General features: G+C 41.3%; 2 protein-coding genes across 2 annotated transcripts in view; both read right to left on the bottom strand.

Annotated features, from left to right (window-relative positions):
- Positions 1 to 22,938, bottom strand: part of DLAT (dihydrolipoamide S-acetyltransferase) — a 32,370-nt gene extending 9,432 nt beyond the window's left edge. Inside the window, exons 1-11 of the mRNA XM_084893898.1 lie at positions 22,548 to 22,938; positions 22,039 to 22,140; positions 21,600 to 21,724; positions 21,271 to 21,439; positions 17,076 to 17,202; positions 14,200 to 14,387; positions 12,974 to 13,127; positions 4,319 to 4,386; positions 3,414 to 3,506; positions 2,996 to 3,103; positions 119 to 234 (exon numbers count right to left, since the gene is read on the bottom strand). Of these exons, the coding sequence (XP_084750024.1) occupies positions 119 to 234; positions 2,996 to 3,103; positions 3,414 to 3,506; positions 4,319 to 4,386; positions 12,974 to 13,127; positions 14,200 to 14,387; positions 17,076 to 17,202; positions 21,271 to 21,439; positions 21,600 to 21,724; positions 22,039 to 22,140; positions 22,548 to 22,832 (1,535 nt within the window). The 5' untranslated portion in view covers positions 22,833 to 22,938. The remainder of the gene's footprint in view (positions 1 to 118; positions 235 to 2,995; positions 3,104 to 3,413; positions 3,507 to 4,318; positions 4,387 to 12,973; positions 13,128 to 14,199; positions 14,388 to 17,075; positions 17,203 to 21,270; positions 21,440 to 21,599; positions 21,725 to 22,038; positions 22,141 to 22,547) is intronic.
- On the bottom strand, positions 16,382 to 16,845 carry LOC311627430 (small nuclear ribonucleoprotein G). The gene has a single exon (XM_084893931.1). The coding sequence runs from the start codon at positions 16,762 to 16,764 to the stop codon at positions 16,534 to 16,536; it is 231 nt and encodes a 76-aa protein (XP_084750057.1). The 5' UTR covers positions 16,765 to 16,845; the 3' UTR covers positions 16,382 to 16,533.
- Positions 22,939 to 26,185: the final 3,247 nt, after the last annotated feature.

Below are 26,185 nucleotides of genomic sequence, written 5' to 3'. Positions count from 1 at the left end.
ATGGCAGTTATAGTTCTCTCTGTAATCCATCTCCTTACCCTACACTCCTAGATATACATTAGGTAACACAACAAAACTGCTGATGGATATATACCTTCCCCAGCAGTATTATACTTACTGTCTTATAACTGTGTCCAGCCAAGAAGAATTTGCTTCAGGAACTTTTAAACATGCCAAAGCTGAAGCTTTTATGAGGAAGTCATTGACAGAAATTTTGCTTTTCCCTTCTAACATCTGCAAAGACAAGAAACCATTGTAGTTTCTTAAATCAGCTTCCCAAATACTGAAATTATATAATCTTGGGAAAGGGGATGGGAGAGGGATATACAAATGTCCTGAAGGGGAAAGGATGAAATGAAGCCAAAATTTAGTCTTTTGTCTTTTTTAATGTACGTGTCTACAGCTTTTAAGTTTCCTGCTAAGCACTGCTTTAGCTGCATCCCATAAGTTATGGTATGTTGTGTCTTCATTTTCATTTATCTCAAAACCAAAAGTTGTTTCTTTGAAAAGATCAATAAAACAACAAATGTTTAGTTGCATGACAAAGAAAAAGATTCAAACTCCTAAGACCTGAAATGAAGGGGACATTACTACCTGAGGAACAGAAATAAAAAGAATTATAGTTAATACTATGAACACCCATATGCCAACAAATTAGATAAGCTGGATGAAATGGACAGATTCCTAGAAAAATACAAACTACCAAAGTTAAATAAAAAAAGAAAAAAAATCTTTAAAAAGATTTATAATTATTAAAGAAAGTAAAGTGTGGCCCTAGCCAGTTTGGCTCAATGTATAGAGGTCAGCCTTTGGATCCTGGGTTCGATTCCAGACAAAAGCACGTACCTTGGTTGCAGGCCTGGGCCCTGGATGGGGTATGTGCAGGAGGCAACCAATTGATGTGTTTCTCTCACATCGATATTTTTCTCTGTCTTTCCCTTTCTCTTCCACTCTCTCTAAAAATCATAGAAGCCGGGACCGGTTTGGCTCAGTGGATAGAGCGTTGGCCTGCGGACTGAAAGGTCCAGGGTTCGATTCCGGGCAAGGGCATGTACCTTGGTTGTGGGCACATCCCCGGTAGGGGGTGTGCAGGAGGCAGCTGATCGATGATTCTCTCTCATCGATGTTTCTAGCTCTCTATCCCTCTCTCTTCCTCTCTGTAAAAAAATCAATAAAATATATATTTAAAAATAAATAAATAAATAAAATAAAATAAAAATAAAAATCATAGAAAAATATCCTTGGGTGAGGATTAAAAAATAATAATGATAATAAATAAACAAACAAACAAACAAACAAACAAATAAATAAATAAAATTATTCACCATGCCGAAACCGGTTTGGCTCAGTGGATAGAGCGTTGTAAAAAAAATCAATAAAAATATATTATATATAAAAAAAGATTATTCACCATGACATAATTGGATTTTTTCCAGGAATGCAAGGTTGCTTTAACATTAAAAAATCAGTTAATGTAATAATGTCTTAATATGGTATAGGACAAAAATCACATGACCATTCAAGAGACACAGAAAAGCATTTGACAAAATTCAACAACTCTTCATTAAGAACATTCAACAAACTAGAAATAGAAGATAACTTCTTGATAAGAGATCTACAAACACTCCACAATCATCATCATAGTTCAGTGGGGAAAGACTTACTTCCCCCTAAGATCAAGAATAAGACAAGGTGTCCACTCATGCCATTTAACATTGCACTAGATGTGCAAGCCAGAGAAGTGAGGCAGTAAAAGGAAATAAAAGGCATCCAGATTAGAAAGGAAAAAGCAAAACTATATTTGCAGATGACATGACTTTGTATACAGAAAATCCTAAGGAAAACACTAAAAACCAAGATCAATATACAAAAGTCAATTTGTATTTCTATACAATAGCAACAAACTATCTGAAAATAAAATTTATAACACTATTTAAAAAAAAATACCTAGGAAAAAATTAGCAAAAAAAGTGCAAAAACTTGTACTCTAAAACTACAAAGATCATTGAAATTAAAGAACTAAATAAATGGAAGGATATCCTGTGCTCATCTGAATATTGTTAAGATGGCAATACTCCAAAAATCAATGTAAAACCATCCTCAGGTGAGGACTAAAAACAATTTATTGATTTTTTTTTTGGGGGGGTGGGGGGGAGAGAAAACTTTCAATTTTTTTGCCAGTCCAAACACTTCCTATTCTCCACAGTTCAACCAAGTGTTTCATACACCATTCTGAATTCCCCAACTGCTTTCACTGGTCTGCCCATTCTAAGAACTCCTGTAACACTTTACAATGTAATCTAGCCGACCAGGGCATTACCACAGAGACTGATCTACAAATGAATATTTTTACTTTAATAAAAATTGCCTCCTGCCCTAGCCAGTTTGGCTCAGTGGATAGAGCCTGCGAACTAAAAGGTCCCAGATTCAATTCTGGTCAAGGGCACATGCCCACGTTATGGGCTCGATTCCCCAGTGGGGAACTTGCAGGAGGCAGCCAACAATGATTCTCATTCTCTCTCATCATTTCTATCTCTCTCTCCCTCTTCCTTCCTCTAAGAAATAAATAAATAAATAAATAAATAAATAAATAAATAAATATACTTTAAAAAAATTGCTTCCTCTTTTCCACACGCATAGAAAAGGACTATGCCTTATGCTATGTTCTGAAAAGTGCCTTATGCTAAACACTATGTTAAGTGTTTGGTACTTAACTATAAACACAAACACACTATATCTTATCTATCAAAGGACTCAGTAGTTTCATAGAATCATAGTGACTCTGCTAGGCTAAAATGGATCCATGGTAAAGTCAACTTTAAATGACAGGCTTTAATCAAGGGTAAGAAAATGAAATTTCTCCAAGACAGATTTTACAAGTTAAAATTAAGATGACACCCATTTTCTATCATCAACTGCCATATTGTTACAAAAGATATGGGCAAAAATGTCAATGTTTAGTGGTTTATAGAGTTGGAATTTCCAGACCTTTTACCTTATTAAGCTCTTTCCGTACCAACAAAACTTCTCCCATATTGACATCAATAGAAAGGTAATAATGAGGTATGGTTTGCTTAGATTGCATTAACCGCTGTGCAATAACCTGAAACCAAAGATAATCAAAGTCAATTATCTTGAATTGAGGGTGAGACTTTCCCTAATTCAGGATCTTTCCCTTTTCCTGGTAGTGTTTATCTTAAAAGCATTCTTAGATTTGGACTATACCGTACCTTAGCCCCTTCTAACATTGTTTAATCAGGACAGTGTTTATCCCAAGCATATAACTGGCCAAACCCCAAATATTTCTTAAACTAATCATCTAAGATTGCCAAGTTAAAAAATTCCGTTTCAAACTATGGATGCAATGAAGATGCTCCCACGCCTTAGTTCCAGATTTATGATAATACTCTTACTCGACGAATGTTGCTGATTGGGATATCTGTGAAGACACCTGTCGGGACTGGTGCCACTCCTGGAGCCGGGGGAGGCGGGGCAGCTGCTGGAGCCTATGGGGAAGTAAAAAAGTTCTTAGAAACTGTGGCTCAGCCTTAGCATAATCAAATGGGAACAACTACTAATGACTCTTGAACAGATGACAAAATACAAATTAAAAGGCTAATAGAAAAGTAGCTATTTCTATCCCAAATGTAAAAGGGATTCAAATCTGGACATGCTTAAGAGTTTTGACTTTAATTTTTATACTTAGAATTCTGTAATCTAAGTATAACGGTTAGTTTATGTCAAAATAATTTTTTAAAATATATTTTCATTGATTTCAGAAAGGAAGAGAGAGGAGAAGAGAGATAGAAACATCAATGATGAGAGAATCGTTGGCTGGCTGCCTCTTGCATGCTCCACTCTGAGGAATTGAGCCCGTCACTGGGTTGCAGATATAATCCCAGTAAGGGGCATGCAGGAGGCAGCCCATCAATGATTCTCTCATCATTGATGTTTCTATCTCTCTTCCTCTCCCTTCCTCTCTGAAATCAATAAAAATATATTTTAAAAATTAAATAAAATTAGGGCCTGAATGGAAAAAAGAGAATATGCTAGAAAAAAAATGTAGTGTCATTATTAAAAAAAACCCAAAAAACAAATTTGAAATACATGTCAATGTAGTGTCTCATTTTTGCTTTTATAGATGAATGACATCACATTCAGATCCATATATTGCTAGCCCCTGACATCAGGCAAAAGAAAACACAATTCTGGTTAAGCTATTTCATTCACATATAATGTATGAAAGGTCTAACAAGCTGGACAAAGCAGTTTTTAGGGGACAAACTGGGAGAGAAAAAAAAAAGCCAATGTAACTCACAGGAGCAGCTTTAGTAGGCACAAAAGAGTCGATGTCCTTCTTGATGATTCTGCCTTCTGGTCCCGTCCCTGGAAGAGATACCTAGATATCAATCCCACAGACCATAGCCTACTGCTGGTTCCTCAAGGAGACCAACACTGTGATTCTGAGTGCAAGTTCCTAAGGTTCTCTACCAAAGGCTGAAGGGATCACAGCCTTAATCCTGACCTTGCAAGTTCCTGGAAATACCAGCTTTTGTCGATTATTACTTTTAATTCACAGAGTGCTCTTGCTTGATCTGCTGTGGTTTATTATTATTTTTTAAAATATATTTTTACTTATTTCAAAGGAAAAGGAAGAGGGGGAGAGAGATAGAGATATCAATGATGATGTCCTAGCCGGTTTTGCTCAGCATCAGCCCGAGGACGGAAGGGCCCCAGGTTCCAATATGGTCAAGGGCACATGTCTGTGTTGCAGACTCGATCCCCAGTAGGGGGCGTGCAGAAGGCAGCCAATTAATGATTCTCTCTCATCACTAATATATATATAATTGATTTCAGAGATGAAGGGAGAGAAAGGGATAGAAATATTAATGATGAGAGAGAATCATTGATGAGCTGCCTCCTGCACACCCCACACTGGGGATCAAACCCGCAACCCAAGCACGGGCCCTGACCAGGAATCAAACCATAACCTCCTGGTGCATAGGTAGATGCTCAACCACTGAGCCACACCTGCTGGGCAGAAGTTTAACTATTGCAAGTATTCCTCTTATGAAGTTTTATCTAATTAAGTTGTTCTTTTTTTCATCTCCTTTACTTTCAAATTCCAGCATAAGAGTAATGCTGAGTACAATTTATATCTCCAAAAGGAAGTCTAGGTGCCTCCTCCTGATTGGCTCAAAAAACAACTTCTTTCTGAACCATTAAACAGATCTCATTTGGGTTCTAGATTCATGTGAGCATAAAGAGCCCGGGTGATGTGCTCAGTGGTTGAGCTTGAGTTTGATTCCGGGTCAGGGCACATGCCTGGGTTGCGAGCTAGATCCCCAATAGGGAGTGTGCAGGAGATAGTCAATTAATGACTAATGTCTCTCTCCCTCTCTTTCTCTGTGAAATCAATAAAAAAATAAAAAAGAAAGAAAGAAAAGAGCTCCATTTGTAAGAGTCTACAGTTATGGTAGGTAACAATTGTGTTAGATAAATCAGGCAAGTTAATGTTTTTACCCCAAAACCACGAATTACTGTAAGTCATAATGATCTTATCTGTAGAACCATTCATTCCTTATGTGGTCTCCATTTTTCACAACTTTCCCAAGGGTCTAAGTCTACACTGGCCTGTGCTGGAGACCCTTAAGGAAACAGGTGTAATGTCACATAAGAAACATCTACAAAGTTCTCTTACTAGAGTTTACTTTCAATTTCCTTCCTCCTCCCATCCACAAACCTCTTTAGGTTTAACTTCAGACCTAAATAGTAAATAATCCTGAACCTTAATTCTAAGGAGATTCAGAATTTAGTTATTAAAATACCTTTTATAATGGCCCACTTCTAGAAAAAATTTGGTCAAATTGATTCATCTTCCCCCAGGGCAGACTTTTAAAAGGATTCTCGTTGTATGAAGTTCGTCCCAACTCCTTTCCTTCATTATGAAAATTGAGTTGGCTAGGATTGTGTTTATCCTCACCAGGCGCTCTAGAACAGAGGTAGCAGTACCCCTATTAGATTTCCCTCCTTTTAAAGACAGAAACCATAACCGCCCCTTACAACCAAGGCCGATCAGACACTGCAACCCCTCAAAAGAAGGAAAGCTGAAAAAAAAAAAAAAAAAAAAAAGGAAAGCTGTACGACTGCCTTGTCTATACTAACCTTCAGCCACCTAACTCTTAGGAGTTAAATTCTTCTATCTCCCCAGGAAGGCGCAACAGACCATCATAAAGCAATACTGGCAAAGGGAAGAAAACTAGACTAGGACAAAAATGTACAGTTGTTGTCAAATAAAACTAAACAAATAGCTATAGTCACTTTAGTCTCATCTGTAGGAAACTAATAACTAGTTCCTGCTCACAGGATAAAATTGATAGTGACAAAATATCTGGTTATGTAAAGTACAGCATAAGGAATATAGTCAATAATCCTATCTAATAAAGAAGAAATATGCTAATTGACCATCACTTCATCACAAACATGGCTGCACCCAAGTTCCTGTAATGAGCAATCAGAAGGGATATGAGGCTATGCCCTCCCCTGACCCATGGGGCTTGACAGGGGACCTCAGGCCATGTCCCCCACCCGGCGGGACTTGACGGGGGACCTCAAGGTGCACTTCCCTTCCTGGTGCTGGGCTGGGGCACCTCAGGCTGCTCTCCCCGCCCCAATACCAAGCCGGGGGACCTGAGGCCACGACACCACCCAACAAGGCTTGAGGGGGGACCTGAGGCTGTGCCCTCTCCTGGTGCTGAGCTGGGGGACCCACTCCAGCAGGGCTCGACAGGGGAATCTCATGCCATGTCCCCCACCTGACAGGGCTTAACAGAGGACCTCAAGGCATGCCCTCTGCCTTGGTCTGGGCTGGGGACCTCAGGCCATGCCCCCTGCCAGGCAGGGATTGCAAATGGGGGGCGGGGCGGAGGGCGTGCGGCAGGGGCTGGGTCTCATGCCATTTTGAGGTGCATGTGGGTGGGCGGGGACTGGACTCTGGGTCCCATGGTGAGCCGCAGACTCTGACAGGAGAAAGGTTTTCATATACATTTTACTAATTTTCTTTCACCTCTGACACTTCTATTATAGAGAAAGGGCAAGTAGCAATATTAAATTATTTCCTCTAATTAGTCCCCTTTTAATGTGCATGAATTTCGTGCACCAGATCACTAGTATTTTAATAACTATGTATGATGTCAGATGGGTATTAGACTTTCCAGGATGATCACTTTGTAAGGTATATAAATGTCTAAGCACTATGTTGAATACCAAAAACTAATATTGTATGTCAACAGCAATTGGAAAAAAAAACTTTTTTTCAAGTGGGATAGTGATGTGAAAGTGCTTTGCATTAAAAACAACAACAACAACAAAAAAAACCAATATGGCACCGAGACCGGTTTGGCTCAATGGATAGAGCGTCGGCTTGGGGACTGAAGGGACCCGGGTTCGATTCCGGTCAAGGGCATGTACCTTGGTTGCGGGCATATCCCCAGTAGGGGGTGTGCAAGAGGCAGCTGATCGATGACTCTCTCTCATCGATGTTTCTGGCTCTCTGTCTCTCTCCCTTCCTCTCTGTACAAAATCAATAAAATATATTTTTTTTTTTAAAAACAAAAACAAAAAAAACAATATGTCTAGCTTTGAGACAAATCAAACTTTGAACATCAGGGTTTAAGATTTAAAAGTTTCTCCCCAAATGATTACATTTTGGCCAAATTTGCTACGTAATCTGTCCTTCCAGAGAGATTGAGCCCAATAACCAATGGCCAATGATTTAATCAACCACGCCTTCTTACTAAGACCCCCGAGCCCTGGGTGGGTACCTCAGTTGGTTAGAACATGGTCCCATATGCCAAGGTTTTAGGTTTGATCCTCAGTCAGGGCACATACAAGAAACCACCAAAGAATGCAAAAAATAGGTGGAACAACAAATCGATGTCTCGCCAATAAATAAAAATTAAAACAATATTCTTGAATGAGATATGGTGAGTTTCTAAATTGGTGAACACATCCCAACTTATTGCTGGGAGGGTGGTATTCCCAGAGAGGGCATGGAAGCTCTGCAACTCACCCCACCCCACGCTTGGTCCTATATATCTCTCCTATTTGACTGTTTCTGAGTCGTATTCTTTATAATAAAATGGTTAACAGTAAGTAAAGTGCTTTCCTGAGTTCGGTGAATAATTCTAGTACATTATTGCACCAGGGGAGAGTGGTGTTAAGAACTCCCGATTTGCCGAAACCGGTTTGGCTCAGTGGATAGAGCGTCGGTCTGTGGACTGAAAGTTTCCAGGTTTGATTCCGGTCAAGGGCAAGTATATTGGTTGCGAGCACATCCCCAATGGGGGGTGTGCAGGAGGCAGCTGGTTAATGTTTCTCTCTCATTGATGTTTCTAGCTCTCTATCCCTCTCCCTTCCTCTCTGTAAAAAAATCAATAAAATATATATATTTTTTTAAAAAGAACTCCCGATTTACAGCCATGTAGGTCAGGAATGTGGTGGTCCCTGGACTTGCAACTGGCATCTGAATTAGGAGTATCTCATGGGACTGAGCCCTTAATCCTGTGGAGTCTGACACTTACTCTGGATAGTTAGTGTCATGATAGGATTGAATTATTGGAAACTGAGTTGGTGTTGTAGAACTGATTGTTAGTGTGGAAAAAAACACATCTGATGTCAGAAAACACCACACAATCAATGATCCTCTCAGCTCACTCATTCTAAACTCCCTTCCATTACTGTAAAATCTATTTGACCTCATCAAGACCTTTATTTCCTCTTGTCTTCAGTTCCTCCTTACCCAACTTACATTCTATGGATCGCTATTATAATCACTTCCTGATCAAACTCCAAAATGTCTGCCTTCTCAATGCCAGCACTAAAGTTGCTTAATGTTGTGTGTGTGGGGGGGGATGGGGGGATGGGGGGGAGATACATACTTAGCTGACTGACTATACCACAAACCTAAAATAGACACACAAAACTACATTGAAATTATGTGTTCCTTGGACGGAAACCGATGATTGTCTCACTAATAGAAAGATGTAAAAGGCTGGTCAACCTTGAAGCTCTGAAAGGTCAGAGCCAAATCTAATTGAGAGAAAGGTAACTGAGGAAACTTCCCCATCAAATAATCATGTAAATCCTTACTGATATGATAATCTGCTTATTACCTGCCTAAGGGCTATGGGTGTATCCCAAACCTGCTTAAGGGTAATGGGTGTATCTCATAGCCTCAATAAAAGAGATAGCAAGGCCTGAGCCTAGCGGCAGTCCTCCCACTAAAGGTGGGCTCCCGCCTGGCCCCCCACATCACCAAATTTAATTTCTTCTAGTATCTCTTTAATTTGTGTGTGGCCCTTCTCCAGAACCAGTACCCTGAACCCTGAACCATACGGGATGTGAAAGGGGTTCCCATATTCCTTGAACTCACTTTCCCAATCTCTGAGAATGCTACACAACCTAACCTCAACCTAGCCACACTCATTCTCCAGCTGATATCCTCACTTCAAATAGCAGCAACTAGAGAGGTATTCTACCCATCCTCCACCACCAAACCTACAATCCCAACACCTCTTACTCTCTCAGAATGTAAGAGATACTTTTCAACCTATCTAAACTGGCTTCCACCACATATTTCTTTTGAAATTACTGCTGTTGAGTGCCCATACCCAATCTCTGACTAAGTTCTGTTCATTCTATGTCAAAAAATATATCCTTTCCACTTCCACTATCACCACCATAGTCTAAGCCAGGGGTGGGGAACCTTATTTCTGACAAGTGCCACACAAAATTATAAACTTAAAAATTACCCCGCTGTATTTGGTCAAACATTTAAATAACTCACCCCGAATGCCCAGACCAAGTGATTTTTGTGGGCCTTATACAGCCGGAGGACCAGTCGTTCCCCAGCCCTGGGCTAAGCCACCACCATCAATTCCAGAAACAACATCTTAATAGATGTCTTGGCTTTCATTTAATCCATTTTTAAAGAGTAGCCAAAATGATCCTTTAAAAATGTAAGTTCTTTTTTTAATCTTTCAGTGACTTTCTACTGTACTTTAAATAAAATTCGAATTCTATCATCTACACTAGTAGAGGAATATGTAAATTGCCTGGGATGCTGTCATAGTAACGACCTAACAGCATGGGGCAACTAGACTGGCGGGGAGGAGGGGGGAGCAGTAAGAGGCGATCAGTCCATGGGGGGGAGGGGGGCAGTTGGGGGTGACCAGGCTGAGAGGGTGGGGGTGCATGCAAATGGGGACAACCAGGCCAGCAGGAGGGGCAGTTAGGGGTGATCAGGCAGAGGTGGTTAGGGGTGATCAGACTGACAGTGGAGACAGTGAGGGGCGATTAGGCAGGCAAGCAGGTGAGCAGTTAGGAGCCAGCAGTCCCAGATTGTGAGAGGGATGTCAGAGGGGTCCCGGATTAGAGAGGGTGCAGGCTGGGCTGAGGGGGACCCACTCCTGTGCACAAATTTCATGCACCAGGCCTCTAGTAAGTTATAAAGTCCTTTATGTTCTCACTCATGTTTCTTCCAACCTCATCTATCATTAGACCTTTTCTTTGTTATGTGTGTTTGGGGGGTGGGAGGGTGCGGAGATACATACAGCAAAGACATTATGCTCCATTAACACAGGCCACTTTTAAACTCTCAAATATGCTAAGATCTTTTCCACTTTCAAACTGATCTCTCTGCCCAAAATGCTTCTTCCCCAGTTTCCACATAGTTGACTCATAGCTGACTCATCTTCCATGGCAGATCTAATGTCACATTTGAAAGATCTTTCCCAACCACTGCAATAGATGTGCAGTTATGATTGCTTTTTATCTAAAAGAAATCATAACTGCACATATATTGACCCTGTTACTCATATATCATCTCGTTTCTTTGTTAGCATATAAATCATCTTATTTAATAATCATGTTATTGTTATTATAGCTAATACCTATGTGTAGATAGTGTTTAACTTATTTAATTATTATTTTCAGATACAAATGAAGAAACAAAGACACAAAAGGTCATACAGATAATGTATGGCAGAGTTGGGGTTCAAACCCAAGCATTACAGCTCCAGAATCTACACTCTTAACTACTATGCCATATTCCCTTTCTGTTCATTTCATTATTTATTGTTGATAATATAACCATCTGACACAGAAATCCTGTCTGTCTTATGAGCAAATGTTGGATGTACAGACAATACTCAAGGAATATTTGTTTAAATAATAAATTAATCATCTTACTTGTCTAAATTCTTCAGATATACTTATTAACCCAGTCTTAAAATTTATTCCAACTGCCGAGACCGGTTTGGCTCAATGGATAGAGCGTTGGCTTGGGGACTGAAGGGACCCGGGTTCGATTCCGGTCAAGGGCATGTACCTTAGTTGGGGCCATAGCCCCAGTAGGGGGTGTGCAAGAGGCAGCTGATCCATGACTCTCTCTCATCGATGTTTCTAACTCTCTATCTCTCTCACTTCCTCTCTGTACAAAATCAATAAAATATATTAAAAAAAAAATTTATTCCAACTTATATTGTCCCTAGTTCTAATAACATATAAAGAATGACAATATAGTAGTTATATACATAAAGATGGGAAAACAGGTCTTACAATATTACAAGAATCAAATATTACAAAAATTTACAGTATCTTATGCTTGTATCTTTGGAGACTGGCTTGTCTTCTAACCACAAAACAACTGAATGTGAAGATGATAACCAACACTGAGTGCCCATAGCTGGACAACTGGGAAAATAACCAGTTATTATTTTCTTGAGTAATTAAGGAAGGCAGAACATAAGAGTAGTGGTAATACAAGCTTTAGAATTAAACAAATCTTGATTCAAATTGTAATCTAACAGAAAGGGAGCTCCCTTAAGAGTCTATTTTTTAATCCAAAAAAAAGGGAATGATAATTCTTACTTCAAAAAGTGTTACATAAAATAAATATAGTACAAAATGACTAGTACAAGTACTAGCCATCAAACCAGGTACCACAAATAGTAATTTCCCCCTTTATCTCAATAAGAATCTTAATTGCCTTACATTAAACTTTAGCTTAATTTTAGTTTAAAAACAGTTATTTAAATGCTAGGCAAAAATAACAATATGAACAAAACAAGTGTGTTTTGACTATTTATATACTCTAGATTCTATTCTAAGCACTTCACCTATTTTAATGCACACAATTATATCAGTTTTACAGATGTAAAAACAGATGAAGTAATCCCTATAAAGACATATATACTTTAATTCACCAAAGAAAATATTACACAGAAAATGATAAAGCCAGAATTAAATCCTAGATGGAGTGATTCAAGACCCCATGCTCTTATCACCAAGCTATACTTTTTCTTTGGGGAGAAAAAGATGAGTAAACATTTTCTTTGCCCTCTGGGAGCATTACTTCAGTTTTTAAGTCATTTCTAGTCACCCAAACTTCATGTTGTGCTTGTGTATTGCTATATTTAGTCAGCCTAGAACTAATTCTTATTATATAATCAAGTCCTATAAACCAACTTTGCTGAGTAAGCACATTATAGTTTTACCAACAATTAAGCAGTTCCCATGAATAGATAATGAATAAAAAGCTATCTGGGGGAGATAAGAGATCAACGGAAGGACTGGTATACATGCATATAAGTACAACTAATGGACACAAAACTCTGGGGAGGGAGGGTATGTACGGGAGGGGGGGACATTGGTATATGTACAAAAATAAAAATTTAATAAAAAAATATATTAAAAAAAAAAGCTATCTATATTATATAGGTAGATCTGAGACTAAATAAAGCACAATGAAGTTTCCCAAATCTGTGGTAGCAGAAAGGAGTTATTTCCCTCCCTCACCCTTCTCCCCACCCTCCCAGAAAAAATGACTACACATAGTTCTACTTACTGGTCTTAAGGAAGAAACGCAACCAAATTTTAGCCTTACAACTCCATTCCATAGAAACAGACTCACCTTTCACTTGTGTAAGGTCAATCCCCTTCTCTGCTGCCAATTTCTTTGCAAGAGGGCTGACAAACACCCTTCCCTTCGGTCCAGCAGGAGCAGCCGGGCGGGTGGCTGACGGCGTGGAGGCTACAGGTTGGGGAGTTGGAGGAACAGGGGTCACCTTTTTAAAAAAGTTACAAATTGTTAATTCACCACTGCAAAGATTGGTCGGAAAGATCAACAGCTTACATTTTATAAGTCAAAGATATTTTAATTGATAACTTTCATTTTCCCCCCAAAGATCATAACAGTTTCCCTACTTAACTTAATATAGGATATGAATAATAGCAATACTTGTTGTCAAAGACAGAACAAAGTCATCTTACTCCATGATAATATAGAAGCATGGAATTTAATACCGCTGACCAGTATATATATATATATATATATATATATATATATATATATCCTTACAGATTTTCTTCACTTTACTCTCTTGCCACTTCTTTATTTTCATTTTCTTACATCATCAACATGATTTTCGTTTTGACTAAACCTAATTTCAAAATAATAAATTATGCTGGAAGGTCTCATGTTGAAAGTACCTTAAGAAATAAAACAATACTACTGCCAGCTCCCCATGAATGTATGGCAGTAAGAAATCAAATTTTCTCTGACATAAATGTGTACCTAGTCTACACCATCATGTTTCTGGCATCTGCAGAAGCCTTCTGACAGTGTTATCAATGCTTAGAGTTCATACAAGCTCATGTTACAGGTATATAGCATACAATGTAGAGTATATACCACTAGACTAAATTCTATGCAAAGTAAGTCATGTTATATCAAGATTCCAATGTATTATAAATATAAGCCTGACCCACTATAACATGCAACCACCAAGAGGGTTGACAGTGATAAAGATTACATAGTAAATTCTATAGAAAATGGAGATCAAAGCATTACCTTCCATATGCACATCAACATCTAAAGCAGAAAAGGAACCTGTCATCTCAGCTTTGTTCTCAACATGACTCAAGACAGCATGAACAAAAGGAAAGCTACCTGGATCAAATTATTGGCTATTAGGTGAATGGGGCAGTGCCACACCCCTTGTAGGTCTCCACAAATGTTAACCATTTCCTTTCTCATTCATAACTCTTAGAGCTAGAAGGAACCTATATCATCTAATCTAATCCCTAAATTTAGAAAGGGCTAAATAAGTGTTCCCTCCATTCTGGAAGCATACCTACCGAGGGAGGGGAAGGTGGTGGTGCTTGTGGCTTTAAATCAGGTACTCCAGTTGGCCTATAGTCAGCAAATGCTGCTATATCTGCCTCTTTTTCTACAATGATACAGAGTGGTGTTCCTAACGGGACATCTCTTGTGCCTTCTGGGACCAGAATTTTCGCCAGGTAACCTTCTTCTTGTACTTCAAAACCTTAAACAGAAAGAAATACTATTATGGAACTTAAAGGATTCCACTACTCCTCCAAATTCACGGTACAGTTTTAAGTAAAAGGTTCTTCTCCTTCAAGCTATATAACCCTTTGCAAGCTTTAACTTGTGTGTTTCAGCTTCTTTACCTGCAAAATGGAGATATTATTATCTACTTCACAGGATACTATGAAAATTAAATGAGTTAATATTTAATTAAATTAAATGAGTTAAATTTTTCAAGTACTTAGAAACAGTACCTGGTACAAAGTAAACACTTTATTTAGTATCTATTAAATAACTATGAGAGATTATAGACAGTAGTTAGTACTAAACATTTTCCTAAAAACTTCTCCAAGGGCAGGCCCTAGGCAGACAAACAGACTCTAAGATGGCATTAGCATACTGGTATAGATCAGAACCACATGGATCTTAAACAAAGGGAGCTACTAAAAGCACCTTTGGAGTTTTTCAAAGACATTATATTTGGTATTACCAAATATTAAGAAATACAGTATTATTAGGTTTTTTATGGTGTCAGCAACTGACATTTTATTCAGCTGTTGCTTTTCTTATAAAAAATAATAATAATAATAATAATAATAATAATAATAATAAAGGCCCTAGCTGATTTAGCTCAATGGATAGAGCACCAGTCTGCTGACTGAAAGGTCCCGGGTTTGATTCCAGTCAAGGGCACATGCCCAAGTTGTGGGCTCGATCCCCAGAGGAGGGCATGCAGGAGAAAGCCGATCCATGATTCTCTCTCATTGATGTTTCTATCGCTCTCTCCCTCTCCATTCCTCTCTGAAATCAATAAAATTTGAAAAAAAGAAAAAGAGAGGACTCCAAGACCACAATAGTTTAAAGAGTTAATCAAGGATGCCCTAGCCTAGCTGGTTTGGCTCAGTGGATAAAGCGTCGGTCTGCGGACTGAAGGGTGCCAGGTTTGATTCCGGTTAAAATTAAGGGCACATGCCTGGGTTTTGGGCTTGATCTCCACTTGGAGGCATGATTTTGTCTCATCATTCTCTCTGTCCCTCTCCCTTCCTCTCTGAAATCAATAAAAAAATATTTTTAAAAACGTTAACCAAGGTATATACTTCTCTAGTGATTAGTCTCTAGAATATGACTCTACAGTAACACTGGCATTCAAAGCAGATACTGCAGATCTATTGTTACCAATGTTTTTTGTTTGTTTCTCTCTTTATCACAAACAATCCATTCCCCTGATAAAATCTATGGTGGAAACACAATATACAAAAAGATAAGGAGTTGCCCTGGTGAGGGAGGGGAGTAGGGCACAGTAGAGTGCTTGCTGCTTAAGTCCCCCTTTACCCCATGATGCCATCAAGGAAACATGGGATTTAAGACCAATGATTTCATGATTTCAGAACACAATCTGAAAACCACCACTGCAGAGCATGCCCAGGATCTCCAACTGCATCTTTAGGGACAGGAGAGAAATATACTTATCTACAAATTATCTATAAGTATTATTATAAATATATGAGTTTTGCTGAGCATAAAAATAGGAAAAACATATAAAAATATGATACCTGAACAGGTGTATATACATTCTACCAGTCATTCTCAAACTATGAGGACAATCTAAACCCTGGTTTCAGTTTTCCCTCAAAGTCATCTTACAGCCTTTGATATTTCCTGCCTTGGAAGTTAGGTTCCCTTTGCCCACTTTAGATAACACAGTTCTGTTATATCTTCTCAGTAACATAAATAAGGCTAAAAAGCAAACTGTGGCCTAAAAATAATCTCCAAGCCGAAACCGGTTTGGCTCAGTGGATAGAGCATCAGCCTGCGAACTGAAGGGTCCCAGGTTCGATTCCGTTTAAGGGCATGTACCTTGGTTGGGGGCACATCCCCAGTGGGGGTGTGTGTAGCAGGCAGCTGATCAGTGTTTCTCTCTCATCGATGTTTCTAACTCTCTCTCTCTCCCTTCCTCTCTTTAAAAAAATCAATAAAATACATTTAAAAAAATTTTTTTTTTTTTTTCATCAATACAAAAGTTTATTTAACAAAAGTTCAATGTGAAAATGGACAGGACTCTATCTTTATATTGTAGGAAAACAGATACTGTGGAGAGGGGATATGTGGAAGCAATTGATTTCTCTGGTAACTACAGCCATTCTTCATACTCGTTCCAAGGCTTCTAACATGATGATACTATTTCCTCTGATTACCACCATTCCAATATTGTTCTGTTGCCCACCCGTTGCCATTTCCACACATTCATCTATCACAAGATTCATAAAGGGATCAAATCCCCGTAATATTCCCTGGACATGTCTGCCACCATTTAATTTCAATGATAACTTCTTGTCCATAAATTTCTTTAACTCGGGAGGGTGAGCTTTGCTCATGGTGTCCAAGCGAGCTCACAGACACTTCCAAACCGAATTCGCGGCCTCTCTGGCGCTCCCGCCAAAAAATTTTTTTTAAATAAAAAAAAAATATCCAACTTGACATATCCCTGATTACAATATAAGTGCAGTTTGAAACTGACAAATCTGACTATATATACTTCTGTTATGAAATATCCTGTTCCAGGAAATGAATCCCAACAATTAAAATGTTTCATGTTATCACTCACTCATTATAGGATAGGACGGCAATCCTCTTCCCTCATTGGAAAACTCAGTGTCTCAACCATTAACAGCTGAAGAAATCTCACCTATAGTGGCCTTGTCAGTCTCTATCTCTGCCAATAAGTCTCCTTCACTTAGCTTCTCACCCACTTTTTTTTCCCATCTCTGAACTGTCCCCATGGTCATAGTGGGAGAGAGGGCAGGCAGCAGCACCTGTAGAAACAAACAATTACTGCGGAATACTAGAAAGCCTTGGACACAATGGCATTCAGGCAAGCTCAGTTTTACAACGATGGTGACTATGACAATCCAGACTCCCATCTGCTGGATACCCGCAAACAGCGAAAGCGTAGTGCTCAAAAATGTCCCGCCAGTTAAAATAATCCTTCAACTCTCAAGCTTTATCAATAATACTCTGGCCCATCCTCCAAAGTTCAAAGCAATGAGCAGATGGGAAAGATTTCTAGAGTCAAAATTAAGTCCTCAATATCTAAACAAAGAACCTCTTTTTAACTTTTTTAACACTTAGATTAAGGTAGAATTTTTCATTTTCACAGAATGATCTTGGTCCAGGCTATTACATTAAAATTTTGTATTTTTTCACTCAGAGAAAACTGCATTTCTCCCAAACTTCCCAGACATCTTTCCAAGATAAAAGCAACTAATATTAAGACCTGCTCTTGCCCTGGCCAGGTGACTCAGTTGGTTGGAACGTGATCCTGTATCCCAAAAGGTTTTGGGTTTGAGTCCCTGTCAGGGCAAATACAGGAGGCAACTGATCAATGTTTCTCTCTCCTTCCCCTCTCTGCTCTCTCTAAAAATCAATTAAGCCCTGGCCAGTTTGGCTGAATGGATAGAGTATTGGCCTGCCGACTGATGCTTCTCTCTCTTCCTCTCCCTTCCGCTCTGAAATCAATAAACATATATATATATATATATTGATTTTTTTACAGAGAGGAAGAGAGGGACAGAGAGTTAGAAACATCAATGAGAGAGAAACACTGATCAGCTGCCTCTTGCACACCCCTTACTGGGATATGCCAGCAACCAAGGTACATGCCCTTGACCAGAATCTAACCTGGGACCTTTCAGTCCACAGGCCAATGCTCTATCCACTGAGCCAAACCGGTTTCGGCAATAAATATATTTTTTAAAAAACCAACCCAACAACAACCGGGCCAGCTTGGCTCAGTGGTTGAGTATGGATCTATGAACGAGGTCATAGTATGATTCTTGGTCAGGGAACATACCTGGACTGGGGGCTCAATCCCCAGTGTGGGATGTGCAGGAGGCAGTTGATCAATTATTTTCTCTCATCATTGATGTCTCTCTCTCTCTCTCTCCCCACCCTTCCTCGCTGAAATCAATAAAAATATATTAAAAAGCAAACAAACAAAAACACAAAACAGTCCTGGCTAGCATGCTCAGTGGTTAGAGCATTAGTTTGCACACCAGAGGGTCCCCAGTCAAGGGCATATACCTAGGTTGCAGGTTCCATCCCTGCCCCTAGTGGGAGCACCTGTGGGAGGCAACCAATTGATATGGTGTCTCTCTCCCTCCTCCGCACTCCCTTCCATTCTCTGAAAATCAATGGGAAAAGTATCCTCAGTCCTCAGGTGAGAAAACAAAACAAAATATAAAAGGATTAAAAAAAGAAGAACTTTTCTTTACAAGTCACTTCCACCCCAATAAAATCTAAACCGTAGATTGGCTAATCTAAATTAAAAATTGTCTTCCTATTTATAGGGCTTGTGTGTCCACTGAATTTGGATGCTTACTTGATTATGGGTTTTGTTTGGTGACTTTGTAGTGTTTGAGAAAAATCATTTCAATTGATGTTTCACGAAGGCAGGGGAAAAAGTAAAACAAAACTTAGAATTCTGATTAGAAAGAAATTTTAAATGTTTTTCTCGTTCAGAATTTGCCATCTTCATCTACTTATCCATAGTGGAGATGAGATAAAGAGGAGCATCCCCCCAAAATGTATACACACTATAACAGCTGATAGCTCAATTTTGAAAATGAAATGTATTTTTAATAGACACTATCTTTAAAATTAGTTAAAGTGTTTTCATACATTTTTGAAGGACCATACACACATACAAGCATACACACACAGAGAACGCAATACTACTTAACCATGAAAAAACAAAACAAAACACTGCCATTGCGATAACGTGAATAGATCTTGGGAATATTGTGCTAAATAAGTGAGACAGAAAAAGAACTGTATGATTTCACTTATGTGGGATACAAAACAAAAAGCAACAAACAGACTCAGTGGATAGAGTGTCGGCTTGCGGACTGAAAGGTCCCTGGTTCGATTCCGGTCAAGGGCATGTATCTTGGTTGCGGGCACATCCCCGGTAGGGGGTGTACAAGAGGCAGCTGATTGATGATTCTCTCTCATTGATGTTTCTAACTCTCTATCCCTCTCTCTTCCTCTCTATAAAAAATTAATAAAATATATATTTTTTTAAAAAAGCAACAAACAAAGTTACAGTTACGACAGAATGGCAGTTACCAGAAGGAAAGGGGGTTAGCAGGAAGGTAAAGGGGATCAAATACAAGGTGACAGAAGGAGACCATATGGTGAGCACATAACAAAGTAAATGTATTGTGCCGAAACCGGTTTGGCTCAGTGGTAGAGCGTTGGTCTGCGGACTGAAAGGTCCCAGGTTCGATTCTGGTCAAGGGCATGTACCCGAGTTGCGGGCACATCCCCAGTAGGGGGTGTGCAAGAGGCAGCTGGTCGATGTTTCTCTCTCATCGACGTTTCTAGCTCTCTATCTCTCTCCCTTCCTCTCTGTAAAAAAATCAATAAAAATATATTTAAAAAAACAAAAAACAAAAAAAACAAAGTAAATGTATTGTAGTATAAGGTTGTACACCTGAAATTTATCTAATCTTATTAAACCAATAATTTTAATACTATCCCAATAATTTTAATTAAAACTCTCACTAAAAAAGAATTAGGATATGGGCTCTAGCTGTTTTGGCTGAATTGATAGAGCACTGGCCCCTGGTCTTAAGGGTCCCAGGTTCAATTCCAGTCAAGGGCATGGACCTCAATTGCAGGCCTGGTCCCGGGTCCTGGTTGGGGCTCATGCGGGAGGCAACCAAGCACTGAATCTCACATCTATGTTTCTCTCCCTCTCTATCTCTCCCTTCATCCTCAGGTGAGGATTAACAACAACAAAAATTAGGATAATTAAGACATAACCCTAACCCTTGTATATAAAGCCACAGATATAAAATGGAGAGAAATGAAGTCAGGGTTATGTAATGAGACAGAATTTGCTCAACAAGATGAAATAAATATGTGAAATAAATACCAGGCAAAACTTCATCATTAGTGACTGTTATAGATCATGGAGTAGATCATTATGTTCACATAAAAGAGTCTCTTGTATAAAAATTTCTAAAAATAACTAAGTGAAGGAAAAGTCCTAACCTTAATTCTTTACAGAGGCAGTTGGTTTTTAACCACGTCTAGTATCAGAAACACACAAATATACCTGGGATTACACTAATATCTAATAAACTGGTTTAGTTAAGAGAATCAAGAGTGATTGTTGCCTCCAGCTTTGTTTCAATGATATGACATATGTCTATTCCACACTTATTTCTTTTTCTTTTTTAAAAAATATATTTTATTGATTTTTTACAGAGAGGAGGAGAGAGGGATAGAGAGCTAGAAACATCGATCAGCTGCCTCTTGCACACCCCCCACCGGGGATGTGCCCACAACCAATGTACATGCCCTTGACCAGAATCGAACCTGGGACCTTTCAGTCCTCAGACCGACGCTCTACCACTGAGCCAAATGGGTTTCGGCTACACTTATTTCTTTATTGTTAATTCTCTCATTTATTAATACTATTGGACTACTTCACCCTCTCTTAGAAAACAAAACACCGCACTGCAAAGGAAAACACCAACTGAGGACTTTCATTCAACAGACCGTACTTGAGGCCTACTAAAAACTGTCTATACAGGGAGTAGATACATATAAGTACAAATCTTCCTCAAAATTGAACATAATGTCGTGAATGAAAAATGCCAAGCATTACCTTGCTACTGCATTGTGCCTGAGGATAACACACCTGGAAATAACAACTAGGAATAAAAGTTACCAATTTTCATGTTTAAATTTCTATTTGCTTTCAGGACAAGAGGTAGCCATATTTAATGCCAGTTTCCAGAATGTGACAGCCGTCTATGCAAACTAACGAATAGATAATAAACTCTCTAGAGTTAACACCCAGAGGCGGAGCCCACCTGCATGTGAGTGGGATATGAGCTACCAGGAGCCTGAGCAGCAGGTAGAGGTGGAGCAGAGGGTGTAGGTGGCGCAGAAGCGACAGCAGGGGACGGTGCTGGGGCCGCTTGTGGGGTGGGTGCTGCCGAGTCCAATGTGTAGCTTTTAAAGGCCTCAACATCCTCAGGTCTAAGGAAGAGAAAGAATGCGTAAGTACAAGGGGGGGGGTTATAAGCGGATTTAGCTCCTACAGGAGTCTTAGGAGCCTTTTAACTCCCAATTCCTCAATTCTGAGTTAAAATAGCCCACTAATCACCTAAGTCCCCAAAATTACCAGGGCACTACTCACTTTTCAACCGTGATACAGATGACTGATCCAATTGGAACATCTCTGGTGCCTTCAGCAACAAGAATCTTTGCCATGTAACACTCCTCCATGCTCTCAAATCCCACAGTGGCTTTATCAGTTTCAATCTTTTAACACAAAAGTAGGAGCTTAGGCTTGTGCTGCCAAGTACGAAGATTATTAGCTTGTGTTTAGGATTTTACAGTTCATGTGAAGATATAACCTCTACCACAGAGATGAAAAAAGGGATTATTTTTTAAAACCTCATTTCTGCTAGCCGCTGACAACGTAACCAAGCTTCTCTAACATCAAGTGGAAATAAACATCCAAGTTTCTTTAAGCAAAAGGAGTAACTCACTACCCCCCCCCCCAGGAATCTAATGCGCAGTTTAGCTACCACAGTCCCTGTTTAACTTATTTCCGTATTTTTAAAGCAACTTACCTCTGCAATGAGTTCGCCCTCGTTGATTTTGTCCCCTTCCTTTTTCTCCCAACGGGCTATGGTGCCTGCTTGCATGGTGGGGGAAAGAGAGGGCAACGCAAGCTGGAGGAGAAAAGGGAGAAACACTAACATTTAAACGGGCTACCAAACCCTCAGTCTGGTTTCACGTTTCATGCCATTCAATTTCATGCTCTTTGCCTGAGTCCCGCCACCCGCTGGGCACCGGGGACTTGGGGATGTCAGGCGAGTTCCTGCCGCCAGATCCTCTCCGGGGCGAGCTTCCTGCTGCCAGCCCCGCGGGTCTGACTCCCACCTCCGCAGACTCCCACCCAGAGCCCCGGGCTGGGCGCCCTCCTCTCAATGGGACGGATCGGGTGCGGAGGCTGCAGAGCGACTGCAGAGCTGGGTACCGGGCCGGTGCAGGGCAGACACCGGGAGAGGGTGAGGCCAAGAAGCCGACCCTGAAGGACACCGGGGTCCCGCGAAGGGCAGGCGGGTCTGGGGCTCACCTTCTGGTGCGGGGGGAGGCTGTAACAGCGGCGGCCCGGCGGCCCCAACAGCGGCAGCAGGAAGCGGCCCCGCGGCGCGGTCCACGGGCAGGAGCGCCAGCCGCAGACGGAGCGGACTCCGCCGTAGCCGGGGGTCGCGCTGCGGCACAGAGCCGGGGCCGGGGCCGGGCCGCCCCGCGGGGCGACGATCGGGGCCCCCGGCCCCTCCCGCAGGGCAGCCCACCGAGCCCCGAGCCCCGCCCCGGGAGCCGCATCCCGGGCCCGCCGCGCACAGACGCGCCACATCGTCCCACCGACCCAACGCCCCCAGCCCTACGCCGTCTCCGGAGTGACCTCCCCGAGAGCGGCGCGGTGCTGCCGTCAGCCACGCCGCGCCGCCGCACGTTGTCGTAAACGGGCTCCGCGCCGCGCCGCGCCGCCCCGCCCCTCGCACCCGGGCCGGCGAGGAGCGCGCGCTCCGCCCCCTCCCCCCGGGCCGGGAGAGGGTGGTCCGAAGAGGGCGGGGAGACGGGGCGGGGAGCCGAGCGGAGCCGGCGCCGGGAGAGGGAGGGCGCTGAGAGGAGCGGAAGGCGGCGGGGTCCGAGGGGCCTCCGGGCGGGACGGGCCCGGCGAGAGGAAGGGCGCTCCCTAAGCGAGGAGGCCTGGACCGGCGGCGGGAGCCGGGCTGGCCGCGGCGTGGTCCGGGGAGGTGGGCTGAGGGGAGTGACCAGAGGCAGGATAGCGGGAGGACCGACGGGCGCCAGAGCCTCAGGCCCAGGGCGGGGTTTGGGCCGCGCCCCGAGGGGCAGGCACCGCCCGAGGGTGCGCCGCGCTTTTTTTTTTTTTTTTAATTTTTTTTTGTGTGTGACAGATTTCATTTCAGGTTTGTAGCCCAACCGGAAACTGGAGTGGACTAGTTTTCCAGCCAAAGGGCGTGAAGGGCAGCCAAGGAGAAGGTGCATGCCCACATTCATGTGCTCGGTAGCAGGACTAACGTATTCCCTGTGTGACGATACAAAACCCGTGTGCATTGCTGTTGTACCGTAGAATCCCTAATAAAGTGCAAAGAATACTTGTGATGCTTGAACTATATTGTCCTAAAACTAAACTCTAAGGCCATGAGTAGGAGACGTGTCTGTATTGTTCTTGGGAGTCTTCCCATATAGCTCAGGATGTGGTAAACAGTGGAGGCTGAATGCACGCCTTGAATGAACAGAAAGTTATCTGCATTTGGTAGGTACAATTTACTGTCGGAATATCATCCTATAATTAGAAAAGATCTCACTTCTGAGCTGAGAGTGACATTAGATTAGAAGGAAGCAAGTGCAGTATTTATTTATATCGCTCTTAAATCCCTGGAGATGGGCAGAGAACACCATGAACACAACGAATAGGAGGAAACCGCAACATTTGAAATGAACATGTTCACCCTTGCTGGCGATTAAACATTTGGAAAATTAAAGCAGCCAGGAGGTACTGTTTTACATAGGTCAAAAAAACAGTATTAATGAGATTGCATACAGAGATGATCTCCTTTGGGGGCACTATTGGTTGCTTTAGAGATAGCAATATAGTAATTTGAAATAATAGGAAAAATGTTTACATAATCTCTCAAAAAAAATCCTATTCTAGTGTCCTTGAGGCATTCAAAACAAGGGGGAAAGGTTTCAGAATCTTTATAACAAAAAGAAATGGAAAAACATACAAAAATGAGGGAAAGACTAAGCAGGCACAGCTGCCTAACAAAATAATATGCAGGCAATCTATAGTTGAGAAATACTGTATAAAATGTCCAGATTAAGTGGAAAGGCATATTTGAAGTAATATTTAGAGTAATCATATTGTTAAATTATATAAAAAATAACAATTGGAAGAATCAGTGGAATAATTGTGATTGGTGAGAGGGCTTATAATTTTACAAATCATTACAAAAATGTAATGTGGACGAAAGGTGCCACTTGCTAATCTGGCAAGCTCAGGGAAGGCCTGCAAACTCAGAGACCTAAAGTAACCACATAGGGTGGTCTGAAATTAAAGTTTAACCAAAAGCACCACGTCCTCTGGTATCTTCCCAGACAAGGTCAACTTGGACCTTAACTGAGCCTATCTGTCTTTTTGCATCTTTGATAACACACCCTTGAAATGCCTGGGTAACTTGTAACTTCCCTTTTTCTGGGGCACAACCTGGACTCCAGGACAGATACCACAAATTCCTTCATTGTTATGTTAATTGTCTCTGCACTCGTACGTGTCTATCTTTTTACTTCTTATCCAATCCCAAGGTCTGCCTACTTTGCTTTCTCCATCCTCTCTATGGATTTCATGTAACCCAACTAACTATATCCCTTTCCTTTGATGGCAATGTATAAATACAGATGTAACCCTCCATTCTCCGGAGCATTATCTCAGTTCATTGAGGTTCTGCTTCCCAGCATATGTGAACAGTTTGGCTCAAATAAACTCAGAAAAGTTCCTTATAGGTTTTAGTGTTTGTTTGTTTTTTACGTTAACAGTAATGATTTTGAATTGCCTAAAATATATACTTCTGTGGTAGGCAGTTAGACATGAGCAGAGTTAGGACGATGGGCCAGATACAGAAGGTCACCAGGGTGGAAAGCCGGAGGTGCCTGGCAAAGGACAATCAATTGTAGGGTGGGACCTCGTTCTGGGGGACTTTTCCTCCCTAGTCACCCGCTCCCTACACCTTTCCTTCCTAGAGATGACATTGAGGCTTCAGTAACATTTTAGCTCCAGAAATAAGCTAAAAGAGCCATCGCTGATCTATTGTAGAATCAACTGCTTTGATTTTGTGTGTGTGTGTGTTTTTTATTAATCCTGTCAGGGATATTTTTCCATTGATTTTCTTAAGAATGGAAGGGAGAAGGAGAGACAGAGAGAAACATTGATGTGAGAGAGACCCATTGATTGGTTGCCTCCTGTGCACACCTCAATCAGGGACCAGAGCCCGGGAGCCTGCAGCTGAGGTATGTGCCCTTGACTGGAATCAAACCTCCCACCTTTCAGTCCAAGGACCGACACTCTATCCACTGAGCCAATGCCCTGGTGCCCATCAGTCAGTCACTGAAGACCACAACCCTAAAAGGACACAAGCAGAAAACTGCTTAATATTAACAAAAACAAGAAAAAACAAAAATATTTTAAGATCTCTTGGGACCTCCCCTGAAATCTCCACCCTTAAAACCCCTAGGACAGAGGAACCACTGCACTCTCCCTCCTGGGAATACCCCCATGCCTTTCCCTAACCCTCTCCCTGTCCCTGCCCGAGGCATGCTACCTTTAGCTTCCTCACTCCCAAGCTCTCAGGGCCCTTCCTTTACCTCCGTAAGTTGTCTTCTAAGCCCGTTTATTCTAGGAATTACTCCTACATCTGTGATTTACCCAATAAATGTTCTATTACAAAGCCAAACTGCCTGGGCAATGTGCCGGTCCCGGCGGAGAACGGGAAGGGAAAAGCTTGGGCGTGCTCCAGATAGGAAGAGCACCCTGGGTTCTCCGTCCTAGGAATCTTAGAGGAGGTCCCACGAGAGGATTTCAATGAAATATTCAGTAGCTTTCCAGGTTTGCCCACTCAGCGTTGTGGCCAGCACCAGGGCAGGGGGTCATTATTCCATGCATCTGGTCCTGATGTCAGCCATGGC

This window comes from Pipistrellus hanaki, assembly GCF_964339955.1.
Source record: "Pipistrellus hanaki genome assembly, chromosome: 9".
Taxonomy (NCBI): domain Eukaryota; kingdom Metazoa; phylum Chordata; class Mammalia; order Chiroptera; family Vespertilionidae; genus Pipistrellus; species Pipistrellus hanaki.
The sequence above is the reverse complement of the archived record's forward strand: the minus strand, read 5'-3'. Positions and strand labels throughout refer to the sequence as shown.